Below are 12,702 nucleotides of genomic sequence, written 5' to 3'. Positions count from 1 at the left end.
ATACGTTATTATATCTAAGACATACTTTGGTCATCTACAGAAATGTCCAATTTGGGATTGCACGCTGTCTTAAATTTCATTTCATTTCTATTTAAACTCCGATCACATTCTTACACAACATGTTGACTTTATGCATTCACAAAAATGGCATCTTAGATGAATTTTTAAAAGTACTTTTTGTTTTGGTTATTTATATATTTTACTTAAATACATTGCTGCTACCTTATTTCATTGGGAATTTTAAACTAATTTTAAACTGTGTATATTTTTTTCATGAGAGCAATTACCGGAGGCACCGGTAGAGTGCGGTGTTACAGGGAGATACCGGATGTGAGCACACAAATTTCAAGAGAAGGAGGAGGCGCTAACGTAGGAGTTTGTTTTACATGAAAACAAAAGTGATTGTAGAATATGTGGTAAGAAGCGGTATGTAACAGTAATTCAATAATCCGTACTAAAGTGTATTCGTATACAGGTACAGATGTGAAAACTGTTTGAGAGCGAGACTTCGCTTTTGTTTTGAAAGCACGCGCCTTTCGGTGCTAGCTACTTGCGTGCTCGTTGATGATGTGTTTAGCCTTTTTTTGTTTTATTGTAAACTTTATCGCCTAAAGGCGCCCGCGTGTGTTATTTCGGTGTACACAGGTGACGTGAGGTGTGTGTTTACCCGGGCACGATGACTACTCAGAGAGTGCTTCCTCAGAGCAAAGAGACTCTACTGCAAAACTACAACAAGAGGCTCAAAGATGACATCCGCTCCATTATGGACAACTTTACAGAAATAGTCAAGACAGCAAAGGTAACAGACATACTGTCACCTCCCTCTTTGTGTATTTTCGTGTTTTTACTACAATCAGAGCTGCTCACAACTCATTTCGTGCCTTATTACTTGCATTTGAACATCATAATGTGGCAAAGGCGACCTGCTGAAGTTCAAAGCGAGCACCAACGAGCGCCAGTTCTCTGTGTGAAGGTGCAGTGTTAATGCCTGAAGAATGGCCAGAATATTTTAGGCTAATAGGAAGGCACTGGTAATTAAACTAACCAGTCCCTACAGTCGAGGTATGCAGAAGAGCTACAGCAGCAGAAAGTCGCACTGGACGGAACTGCTGTCAGCTAAGAGCAAGCAACTGAGGCTACAGTTTGTACATATTCACCAAAACTGGACAACAGACGATTGTACAAACATTGCCTGGTCGGACTCTCGATTTCTGCCATGACATTTGGATGGTACGGTCAGAAGTTGGTGTAAACAACATGAAAGCATGGATCCATCCTGGTGCTGGTGGTGTAATGGTGTGGAGAATATTTTTTCTTTCCACACTTTACGTCCCTTAGTACCAGCTTAGTGTTGTTTAAATGTCACTTATTGGTTTCAAATTGGTTTACATTGATTAAGTGGACCAAATACAATACACCATTATGACGAGTATAATATTCTACCACTTATCTCTTTGTCCAGATTGAGGATGAGACACAGGTATCCCGACCTACTCAGGCAGAGCAGGACCATTATGAGATGCATGTCAGAGCAGCCAACATTGTAAGTACTGCAGAAAACGCCTGACAACACACTCGTATGCAACATATTCAGGGCTTTATTGTTATTTATTTCTGTTACCTGTGGGGAAGAAAAAATCCAAAGCTGGTTACATCTGTTTCCAAGAAAGACTCCTTTGAATGAAAGGTTAACATATTATCCATGTAATTTATCATATTACTGTAAACATGTTGATGTGTGCACTAGCACTAGTCGAAGAGTCACATCTGGGGCTGCACTTTACTGTTGCAGTATCCTTTGTATTGAAATGTTGTAGTTTGTATGTAACTGACAGACGCATTACAGCCCTGTGAATGAATCGGTTTCTACACTTAGCGAAAAATCTTTTCTGTGCAGAAATTGACATTTTAACAAGTCATCGCTATGATCATTTTCAAACCTGCTTCCCCTCTTCTATGTTTCTGTGCCAGGTACGTGCCGGCGAGTCCCTCATGAAGCTGGTCTCTGACCTGAAGCAGTTCCTAATTCTGAACGACTTCCCCTCCGTGAACGACGCCATCAGCCTGCAGAACCAGCAGCTCCGCTCGCTACAGGAAGAGTGCGACAAGAAGCTCATGTCACTCCGTGACGAGATTGCCATCGACCTGTATGAGCTAGAGGAAGAATATTACTCCTCCAGGTATAAATAGGCTCATACTTGCCCCCATCCCTCATCCCATTGCGCCTCTGTCGTCCCATTCCCAGCACCGCTGTTTCACATTTCGCCGTTTTCAGTGTGCCTTGGGAAGGGCTTGTGACAGTGTCTAAACTGAGCCTTTCATCAAAATTGTTATAGGTCTTTGTAATGAACCTCATCTCACCACAAGCGCCTTTACATTGTTACTATTTAGTGCGTGCCTTGACCTTTTTAAAAGAAATCATTATAAGAGATGATTAGAGGGAGGTCTTCAGTCTTAAAGTGGCATGCCCTTAAATATCAGCACTTTGGAACCAAAAACAGTAGATTTACTGAGTTTACTTCTAATGGTTAGTGCTAGATCAAATCAACTAGAAGAGACACTATAGTCTGCTGTGATTGGTTGTTTCATGGATAGGTGACTGATGAAGCTCTTGGAAAAGATCTTGTTCATATTTTCATTGTCCCTTGTGATTAGTAGGCAATTGGTTATCACCAGTCTGATTTTAAAAAACTACCCAATCACAGCAGAGCAACTAGTCACTGCCTAGGAACTAGTCTGCAGCGTCTGATGGCCTAGAGCAGGGGTGGGGGAACTCCAGGCCTCAAGGGCTGGTGTCCTGCAGGTTTTAGATGTGCCCTTGATCCAAACAGAGCTGATATAGCCCTTGAGGCCTGGAGTTCCCCTCGCCTGGCCTAGAGAGATGTTTACCCAACATTATCTGGTAGACAGGAGAGATTCAGCATTTATAAATCTTAGTATTGAGAACTCCTTGTTCATTTATAGTAATAGAAAAAATGAAAAGAATGAACAAAGTTTATTAAAAATCTATCATTTAAAGCACTTGATTTGCTGTTGTGTCCATCGATGAATTGTTGAAATTTGATGGGTGCTACAAAGAACACGTATATACATCTAAAGTCCTAAAGCTATATGGATTTATAGATTTTTTTTTTCTGTGTGTAAAAGTATCATTTTAATCAATTTAAGATTATTTATATGTAGTATTTAAGTCAAATAAAGTTGTGATGGCCTTTTGTGTTATATTTTAAGGATGGTCTGTGCAGTTAAACACACACATTTGCTGGTATTTATTTAGAGTTTCCACAATAATGTTTTTCATTCCGTCCCTAAAATCTAAAAGGTGTAACCTTAACATCAGTGTCAGCCACAGTCGCACATGTTTACCAGTTTTTGCCCGCTGTTCCTAGAGACCCAGGATGATTAAGAAATAAAGTAGAGACAAAATGTTGAAGTAGTTTGTCTTGTTTTCTGTGATCAAGTGTTAAGAGGTGTCTCTGAGCTCTGTTTGCATCATGCCAAATTGGGGTCTGCCATGCTCTGTGCACTTGCGCTGCTTTTCTGATCCATCAGCACTTGTTCTCACCCTTCTGCTGAGCTTAATCAACAGTCATCCCTCTAAATAGTAACACGTGAATAAATTGCTGTTTTATGTGTAAGTTGTTTCTGGTGCTTCTGCATAACCTCTGTGCTTCTATCAAATGTGCTTTCACGTGCTCCTCTCTGAGTTGGTTGTGCTTGTTTCTGACCTGCTGCTCTCGTCTGCTCCTCTCTTTCTGTGCTGCACTGATTCTTTGCCTCCTGCTGGTTTCTGCTCTGCACAGCTACAGTCAGTGGGACAGCACTGACCTGCCTCTGTGCGAGGCCTACCGCCGTCGAGACAGTTGGGCCTCCGCGAACAGCAGCAACAGTTCTACGCACGGGGAGCGCGAGGACGTGGACGGGCCTCCATCTCAGGAGACGAACCCCCAGCACCACCTTAACGGACACGGGACCGCCTCCGTAGAGAAACCGTGAGGAGGAAAGGGGGACACCTGTCGGTTTGCTTTTGCCCAGTTTGGATCAGTTATAGCTTGTGAACCGTTGTTTGACTTGCTACTTTTTTGTATCGAGGACTTTAAAACTGGACTTAAACTTTGCAATGAATGGTTTCTTTTGGATTAACACATCACAAAAGTAAGAGACTGTTGTATTAAACCACCTAAAATGCTTGTGTTGAGTGGTAGGCTCTTAAGTGCAACTGCTGCTTTCCAAGATCTGCATCAAGCCTAGTTACAAACTAGAAGATATATTTGATAAAGAACTCCACTGTAAAAAGTCTAGACTTGAATCACGTTCAGTAAAAGAAGTAAAAGAAAATGAAGACAACTTTAAACTCACCTTTGAAACTCAAGTACTTTTTTATATTCCTGTGTTAGACTTTGCATTAAATGTATTTTATTTTTTTTAAGAATGGCATTGGTTTACTTTTGTCTGTTTAATTTAACTGCACATCAGATTAAATCAAATATTACAATATTTTTGGTTCTTTTTTTATTTATTTTTCTGAAATCTTTAAACACAAATCTACAGCTAAACATGTAACAGTGGACACTTAAAAAGGGAAAAGTCACCGATATAAAAAAAAAAAAAAACCTGACCAGTTTAAGACCAGAATCTGCATCCTTAACATATTCCTGTCTTTTAAACTTAAGACAATCCTGAGCAAAAGAAATCATCTGAGACATTAACAACTGTACTGTATACAGACAAACAGCAGGAGCTATATACAATAATTACACGGTGTGGCCCTGATGTTAGAGCTATGCCATCAAAAGCTGTTTGGGATCCTCAAATGATTTATGGTCCAATCTTGAGTTTAAAATGGTTTTATATATATCCACATCAATATCGTCGATTCATCTTCTTGAACTTCTCATAGTGGTAGTCATCTGTAGCCTTCTCATTGTTTGGACGTTTGCGGTAGTTTGGTGGTGACGGAGCTGTGGATGAACAAATAAGTTAGAAATCAGATTAAAGGTTTCAAAAAGATTTTCAATAAATCCCCACACAGACACACAAGTAAATGGGGGGTACCATTGAAAGTAAATTAAATGCAATGATTGTAATACAGTTTGTATCTAGCTTGGATAAAAAGAAGAAAATCCTGAAACTGAGAAATATTTTTGGAAATGCACAAGTGACAGTGACTTAAAACAAGAGTTTCACATTCTGAAAGGTCTGGCCCACAGGACAGTTTTCCACTTCAACTTAGACTTTATTCAATTTTGAGTTGGCAATGTTTTTGAAGTGTTTGAGTCTATGCAGTCATTCCTGCTACAGATTCATGTCTGTTTTTAATTTACTGCTTCATGAGGGTCTCAAGGTCACAGCCTTCTCCCTTCGTGTGCAGAGATTTTTCTTGATTCTGTGAAATTATTGTCATTATGAGTAGAGATGGCACGATACCACTTTTTAATGTCCGATTCCGATATCATAAATTTGTATATCTGCCGATACCGATATGAATCCGATACAGTGTATTTTGTAATCAATAAAACTGTTTTTTATAAATATCTTGCTGTATTTTGTATAAGTTCATACTCAAGTTTTAAAAAAAGACACTGAAGCCATTCTGTTACACCTGTGTGCAAAAAATACACTGCACCCAAAACATTTTATAGTTCAGCAACACTGATCAATTTAATAAATGTAAATTTAAATTTAAACACCATCCTCCCTATTCTGGTATTTTAAAGAGTACTTACCTACCTAATTACTAGGGTTACCAACTCCCAGCAAAAATATTAGGGAACCACCCCCCCTCCCTTAATCGATGTAATCAACTTTAATTTAATGCAAGTGTAAAACAAATGCACAATAATCAATTATTTTTCTACAATATTTAAATAGATTCAACATCTTTCTTCAACAGAATTGCAGACTGCACAGATGGTACCTTCCCAAAGGAAAAAGTACTATAGCTTACTAGGGTGTATATTAGACCTAATACTTACTATATACAATAATGGATTTCTATACATTTAATCAGGTGACCACTTTTGTTGTAAGATTCAGGTAATTACTTATTCAAAGTTTTTAAATGACATAAAGAAAAATATTTATTTGCGCCCCCCCTTTCCTTGTTAATGCCCAACATGGCCCCCGACAGGTCTCGCAGACAATAACCGCTCTATCACGTGACATATACTGCTCCGACGCACCGAGCTGGGTTACGCCAAGTAGCGCATTTTGTGAGGTGATTTTGTGATACTTCAGATCGGATTACATTTTTTATTTCTGTCCGATATCTGATCCAGTAATTTAGGTCAGTATCAGACCGATACGTAATATTGGATCGGTCCATCTCTAATTATGAGATGATAAAATCTCCAAATTGCTAAGATAATTTTCAGAAAACTTGACCTCTGACCTTGATCTCAAAGTCACAAAGCCGAGTGTCCATACTGCCTGCTCGCCGGGGTGATTCCACCCACCCATTTTCTTTTGTTTATCCAACTGTTATAGAACTATTTCTGTGTACTCAGCAGTGAGCGTATCTGTAGTCTCTTACCCTCTGGACCTGGTTTCTCTGTGTCGCCCACACGCAGCGGTCTTGCTTTGGGTTCTTCTTTGTGTCTGTGGTGTCTCTGCGGTGCATTTGCATCCTCATGATAGACTGAAAGAAAAAGTCAGCTCGATCAGTATAATCCGCTTTAATTTAGGTGTGGAATATCTCGCTCTCTTCAGATTACTTACATCGATTGTGTTGGACGTAGTTAACAGCGATGTTCGTGGGTACAAATGATGTGCCGTGGTCTTTTTTCTTGTTTCTTTGTTCTGCCAAAAGCTTTGCTTTTGCTTCCTCTGTCTGGATAATGTTCTTTATCTTTGCACTAGAAAATAAATTACATACACAAGTTGCATTAGTAAAGCTACAAGTAAAAAGCAGCATTCGTTCGTGCCATATCTCATGCAAAAATGCAGTTTTAGTCAAAAGACTCCTCTTGCTGAGTCTAAAATAAGTGTAGATGATTACTAGAATATTCTCGGTACATACTCAATGCCGAGATCAACTTCAGGGATGCCACTCAGCATCTGATTAGACAACATCTCCTCTGTCTTCTTGGCAGAATTGACTCGGATGTTCTCGGGCAGCTCGTACAGGTGGTCCTCTGGATTCTTCACTTTAACTTTATGCTCCTCAGCCTCCACCAGGCCCTTCTTCTTTTTTAGTTCCGTCTCAATATATTTCATCCTGTGAGGATAAATTTATGATAAAACCATGTTGTAAACAAGTGTGAGGGTATCTTGAATTGTGTCCTAAATGTTGGGGATTTGAAATGTCTCTTCTAAGTAATCTGTGCTATATCTAACTAAAGTGGAGGGAAAAGAATCAGACATTGGGACAACAAAAAAGAAAAAAAAGCACACATACATATCTGCATCCTCGTCTCTTCTGTTTGTCTCGGCTGAAAAAGACGTCCCCAGGTTGAGGTCTGTCTCATCTTCTGTCCTGAATACATAACATGAAATGATGACATATCAATGCACAGCTTAGAGCAATTATGCTAAAAATAGTTAAAAACTCACTTACATGTCTCTATTCCGGTCTTTCACTTTCTTCATGTCAACAATTCCCCCAGTCTTCAGTTTAAATGGGTCATTCTGTGCGGAATAATCAAATAATGTTAATAAACGTAAGTTCAAAAAACAAAACACCTTGGTTAATGAAGCTATATTACAATTTTAAAAATATATATATATTTTACAAAACTGACTACCTACCTCAATTTCAGCCTCTGGTGGAAGTTTTTCTCCAACCAACAAGGCGGTCACACTAAATAAAATAAATATTTAAAAAAAACTGTGATTGTAACTGCTCAAACCACAGACTGTAAAACTTCATGCAAAGTAACAGGATGAAACGTGTTCGTGGTTTGATTTATTTACGTTACCTGATTCCGGTCTGTCGTTTGCGCAAACTCTGTAGCTCTTTAGCCTCTTCCAACTTATGTCTAAACATCCATGAAACACAAATGATTGCAAACACATTACCTGGGCAGCTTGTATGAAATGCGACCACAAACTATCTGCGTTTAGCGATTAGCATTAGCATGCATAGCACTACTCTAAAGGGCTTTTTTTTTTTTTATTCCTGTGGTTAAACGGATGGCTCTACCTGACTTCTTCGGTGGTCTCATCCTCCTCCACATCGGACGAGTCCCTTCTCCTTCTAAAATTTTTGCCACACGGCATTTTTTTTAGATACAACACAAAATTATTTCAGAGTTTTCTAGAAGCTGGACTTGAGTGCTGCTGGAATAAGAGAGGGGACGAACAAATGTACAATAATAGTGCGTCACGTCCCCTTATTTACCGCGCCACTTCCGTCGTGTTTAGCTAACCATAACAAACATGGCGACTTACAGGCAGGTCGGCAGATTGTTGGGTATTTCAGCAAGACTTTCTCGTCTGTAAGTTGTTTTGTATTTATCTATATCTGCATTGTTTTCTGGTTTTGCTTTATTTCATGTGTGCATGAATGTGTCGGCATGTTAAGCATCAGGGTCAGGCAGGCTAACGGTAGCACGCTGGCTAAACGGCGGAGTGACGCAGTGAGCTACAGAGCAGGGAGGTGTGGGGATGTTTTACTGCTTTAAACGTCTCCACCATACAGCCGCTTATTAACACTTTAAAGTCGTCAGTATCAACCACAACAAACCTTTGCAAACTTAAAAAAGGGTTTTTTTTTGTTTTTGTTGCATAAGTGCTAAAACTTTGGCCCGATTCTAATCTGCTTTTTCTGGATTATCCCGAGTTGTACACAGGGACACCGTTACTCTCGACAGTTCATATCCATAAGTTATTGCAGTTATTATAGTTAACAAAAATATTACAGGTTTTAGTATCGCTTAGCTTGGTTTAAAAAAAAATTAAACTGCCTTATCAGGCTTTCGTAGATATATTTATTTACACCTAAGAAGTTTATAACTGCACTGATTTTACTAAATCTTGCCTCTGACATATGCCCTTAATTCAATAAGTGATAAAAAAAAAACAAAAAAAAAAACAATCTGCACTCACTCTGTAAACTAACTCAAACTAAACTGGATTAAAACATCAAAACAAAATATAAATAACAATTAATTACAAAAGGCAAAACTAAAATAACTTTCTGCTGGTGTTTCTACGGTCTTATACACTCAGACACGTCATTACAAACGTCTTTCTAGTACTGGGTTGGACCCCCTTTGCCTTAAGAACTGCCTCAATTCTTCATGACATGACCAAAATGGTTGAGGAGTTAAGGCAATGTGAAGTTCACTTGGTAAAATTTAGGCCCTTGTTTGTTTTTTACCTTGTGAATTTCCTGTGCTACCATGATAAATTAAGTATCCCATGAAGCCTGTTTTCTCCTTCTTCTGGAACCATTTGAATTATGTCTTTAACAAAAACGGAAACAGTTACTGTCATTTAAAGAGCACTTGTAAATTAGGGCTGCCACGATTAGTCGACTAGTCACGATTATGTCGACTATTAAAATCGTCGACGACTAATTTAATAGTCGAGGCATCGTTTGAAGCTTTGTAAGATCACAAAGGACGCAGGAATGAGTAGTAGGATTTAAGAGTGTAATAACGGACTGAAACAGAAGATGGCAGCACTGCATGTACAAGGATGCCAGCTGCCGTTAAACCCCGAAGAAGAAGCTGTGTCCCAGAATTCATAGCGCAGCTGTCAACAATGGCGGCAGCTAGTTAGTTTTAACTTTACTCTTATTATTCTTTCTGGGTCACAAAATAAACGTTTAACATATTTTCAGGGGAGAATGTAGCTGTGTAAACCTCAAATATCTGCTCAGTTTATCAAGACACCACATATTTTCAAAAGCGCTCCGACGTTTTCGGAGACGTCTGTTACCCACTAGCTCGTTAGCTAGGCGGGGGCAAGGCTAACTAGAGCCGTGAGAACACCGGACTCCCGGCAAATCGTTTTCAAACCCACCGCCGTCTTTCGCTAGTCAGGTTAAACATATATATATAAGTCACTTAGATAACTTAAAAATGTTATTGTTTGGCTTTCTTTAGTATTTTATTTGTTCCTGAGTAAATCGGTTTGGCTGCGATTAAAGTTATAGTTTTTGCACAGCTAAAACTGTCAAGCAGACAGCTGATTATCAGAAGTGTGAGACGCTGGAGAATATACTCAGGTGTCCTGTTATATTTTAGAAAGCAAGGAGTTTATTAAACTTCACCGAAACAATCTGCAAATTTCATTAAAAATTAATAAACTACCATCTTGTCTTTATTTTTAGTTAGCACAAACACTTCAAGCTGTAAGCTAATGATAGTTATATAAGACCAGATGCTGCTGGTGCAATAAGCTGTACGCTGTACGTCCAATGGATGATGATCTGATTAGTCGACTAATCGCAAAAATAATCGTTTGTGGCAGCCCTATTGTAAATAAAGGGTTAAAGAAGCAAGCCATTATAACCACTTTCACAAAGGGATGTACATGGTGAGCAGCATGTCATTCCACGTATTCCCAATTTATCCTCAGATGGAAATAAGGGGCTCAAAGTATACTAAGAAAAAAATCTGCACGATTGCTACACTACCTGAAGCCTAAACCATTGATACAAGGCAGGATGGAGCCATGACAAATCTGACTGTACTATCCAAACATCGCTGCAGAAATTGAAATTCATCCCGAATGTACAGATCAACTGTAATCTTTTTCTTTCTTTTTTTTTTGTTTATATGTATAAAAGAAAAATTCTTAATAAAAAAAAATTTGTTTAAAAAAAGAAATTAAAATTCATGAGACCAGGCAACGATTTTTTCAGTGGTCCATTTTCCAATTTTTGGTTAATCCTGTTTATTGTTCTTAGCAGACAGGAGTGCCACACAGTGTGGTCTTCTGCTGCTGTAGCCCATCTGTTTCAAGCTTCAATGTGTCTTGCATTTGGATAAGGTCTTCTGTTGTAATAAGTTGTTATTTGCATTTGAATTTGTATCAGGTTCATTCTCATTTGACTTCTGACCTTAACAATGTGCTTTAGCCCAGAGAACCATTGTTCACCAGATATTTTCTCTCTTTATGACAATTCTCTTTAAACACTGAAGATGGTTGTTTGGGAAAATCCCAGCAGATCAGCAGGTTCAGGCAAATCTAACACCAAATAAAAGTAACAGACAGATTTCTGCTGTTGTCCACTTTCCTTGCATATCATATACAGTGCCATTTTTGCCTGTAATTGTATAGTGTATGTCTGTGTTTTCTATTTTGTAATTCAAATGTCTTATAAAAATAAATAAATTTTTAGTTATCAGTGAAATGATACAGACAGTTCTTTCTCCTTGGCTAAAGTAAGACAAATACTGATTGCACAGTGTATCGTTTTAAGCTCTGCATGACCCCTTTGGTTGTTTTACGTGTTGCCTTATGCAACAGTTTGTAATACAGTTTTGTACAAACACTGTGCACCAAATCATTTTAGTGGATTAGTCTCACCACACCTTCATGTTTTGAAATCATTATTTCACCGCTCCAGAGAGGAAGGCATTCGATGAAGTGAGCTGGCATGGGTGCTTGACATTTTGATTTCTAACACCATTCATTTATCAGTGTGAGCTGGGCTGTATTAAATTTCTTCATCTGCTGCATTTTTCAGTCTTGCTGTCAGTGGGTTTCAGAGCACTGGATTACACTTGCCTTCACATACCACAGGAGTTTCAAACAGATGGCCCTCAAACCCCATCTGGATTGTTCCTGGTTTGTATTCAGAATAATCACATGTGTAACATTGAATGTGTTAATACTGGAGTGATTGTCTTGAACCCAATAGATGCAGCTGCTGTTTGAGCAGGTGCCTGTAGGACACGTGACATTAGCCTTGCAGTTCAATAAAGTAAAGAGTTGCTGCACAAAATAAGGACACCATCTAATGAAAAAAGGTGATTTATGTTGCATTCTTCTTCTTTGTTTTTTCTCTTCCCAGGAAGGACCATGTTTGTGCAGACGCAGGATACACCAAATCCAAACAGCATGAAGTTCCTGCCTGGCCGGACAGTTCTTGAAACAGGAACTATGAATTTTGCGGGCCCTCGTGAGGCACACTGCTCACCTCTAGCCAGGTATGTGAGATTACTGGTCTGAGAGAAATGCCTGATGTCAAACAGTCATCTTAGCATAACAGATGTAGGTAGATGAGTTTTAATACATGCGGTCAGTGCGGTGGACAGTGCACATGACAGGTGAAATAACTGACTGGGTGGAGTGGATGGAGATGAGTGTCAGGGGTGATTTGTGACAGAGGAAAAGCAGCAAGAGTGAATGAGACATTTTACAAGATAGTAGTGAGACCTGCTATGATGTATAATTTGGAGACAGTGACCCTGACAAAAAACAAACAAACAAAAAAAAAATAGAGATGACAGAGTTGAAGATGCTAAATATTTTATTTAGAGTGATCAGGATGGACAGGATCAGAATGAGCATGTCAGAGGGACAGCTCAGGTTGAGCAGTTTAAACACAAAGTTGGAGAGCCAGGCAAGGCTGAGATGGTCTGTGCAGAGAAGGGTTAGGGAAGTGAGATGTGCAGAGAAGTGATAGTGGATATGCTGCACAAAGGGTGTTGAATATACAGCTTCCAGGCAGGAGGAAAATAGGTGGACCTCCAGAGAAGGTTGGTGGATGTCATGTAGGAGGACATTAGTGTGACAGTGGAGAACGAT

General features: G+C 39.1%; 3 protein-coding genes across 6 annotated transcripts in view; 2 read left to right on the top strand and 1 right to left on the bottom strand.

Moving 5' to 3' along the window:
* Positions 1-291: 291 nt before the first annotated feature.
* On the top strand, positions 292-4,454 carry med22 (mediator complex subunit 22). 4 transcript variants are annotated; one of them, XM_005729411.2, is made up of 5 exons: positions 292-369; positions 646-799; positions 1,463-1,543; positions 1,972-2,180; positions 3,804-4,454. In XM_005729411.2, the coding sequence occupies exons 2-5, from the start codon at positions 677-679 to the stop codon at positions 3,994-3,996; spliced, it is 606 nt and encodes a 201-aa protein (XP_005729468.1). In that variant the 5' UTR covers positions 292-369; positions 646-676; the 3' UTR covers positions 3,997-4,454. The 4 variants fall into 4 exon arrangements, with proteins under 4 accessions (XP_005729468.1, XP_005729466.1, XP_005729469.1 ...); XM_005729409.2 differs by having other exon boundaries at positions 292-426; XM_005729410.2 differs by lacking the exon at positions 292-369 and adding an exon at positions 415-475.
* A 50-nt stretch (positions 4,455-4,504) lies between these two features.
* Positions 4,505-8,225, bottom strand: cunh9orf78 (chromosome unknown C9orf78 homolog). Its single transcript, XM_005729407.2, has 9 exons — positions 8,141-8,225; positions 7,917-7,976; positions 7,747-7,798; positions 7,556-7,626; positions 7,397-7,474; positions 7,019-7,216; positions 6,718-6,854; positions 6,533-6,637; positions 4,505-4,961 (listed from the first exon to the last, which is right to left on the bottom strand). Exons 1-9 carry the CDS (start codon positions 8,215-8,217, stop codon positions 4,864-4,866), a joined length of 876 nt encoding a protein of 291 aa, XP_005729464.1. The 5' UTR covers positions 8,218-8,225; the 3' UTR covers positions 4,505-4,863.
* Positions 8,226-8,317: 92 nt separating this feature from the next.
* Positions 8,318-12,702, top strand: part of nfu1 (NFU1 iron-sulfur cluster scaffold homolog (S. cerevisiae)) — a 5,940-nt gene continuing 1,555 nt past the window's right edge. Inside the window, exons 1-3 of the mRNA XM_005729408.1 lie at positions 8,318-8,435; positions 11,639-11,739; positions 11,966-12,101. Coding sequence (XP_005729465.1) covers positions 8,377-8,435; positions 11,639-11,739; positions 11,966-12,101 — 296 coding nt within the window. The 5' untranslated portion in view covers positions 8,318-8,376. The remainder of the gene's footprint in view (positions 8,436-11,638; positions 11,740-11,965; positions 12,102-12,702) is intronic.

Source organism: Pundamilia nyererei, unplaced genomic scaffold, assembly GCF_000239375.1.
Source record: "Pundamilia nyererei isolate P.nyererei 1_Seehausen unplaced genomic scaffold, PunNye1.0 scaffold00033, whole genome shotgun sequence".
Classification (NCBI taxonomy): domain Eukaryota; kingdom Metazoa; phylum Chordata; class Actinopteri; order Cichliformes; family Cichlidae; genus Pundamilia; species Pundamilia nyererei.
This window is presented reverse-complemented; position numbering and strand designations above follow the sequence as displayed.

Excerpts from the sequence above, each read along its gene's own strand:
- med22 (XM_005729411.2), top strand. The coding sequence starts at position 677 with ATGACTACTCAGAGAGTGCTTCCTCAGAGCAAAGAGACTCTACTGCAA. Across the intron at positions 800-1,462 it reads AAATAGTCAAGACAGCAAAG|ATTGAGGATGAGACACAGGT; the intron begins GTAACAGACATA and ends CTCTTTGTCCAG. Across the intron at positions 1,544-1,971 it reads ATGTCAGAGCAGCCAACATT|GTACGTGCCGGCGAGTCCCT; the intron begins GTAAGTACTGCA and ends TTTCTGTGCCAG.
- cunh9orf78 (XM_005729407.2), bottom strand. The coding sequence starts at position 8,217 with ATGCCGTGTGGCAAAAATTTTAGAAGGAGAAGGGACTCGTCCGATGTG. Across the intron at positions 7,977-8,140 it reads GAGACCACCGAAGAAGTCAG|ACATAAGTTGGAAGAGGCTA; the intron begins GTAGAGCCATCC and ends ATGGATGTTTAG. Across the intron at positions 6,638-6,717 it reads CTACGTCCAACACAATCGAT|TCTATCATGAGGATGCAAAT; the intron begins GTAAGTAATCTG and ends TTTTTCTTTCAG.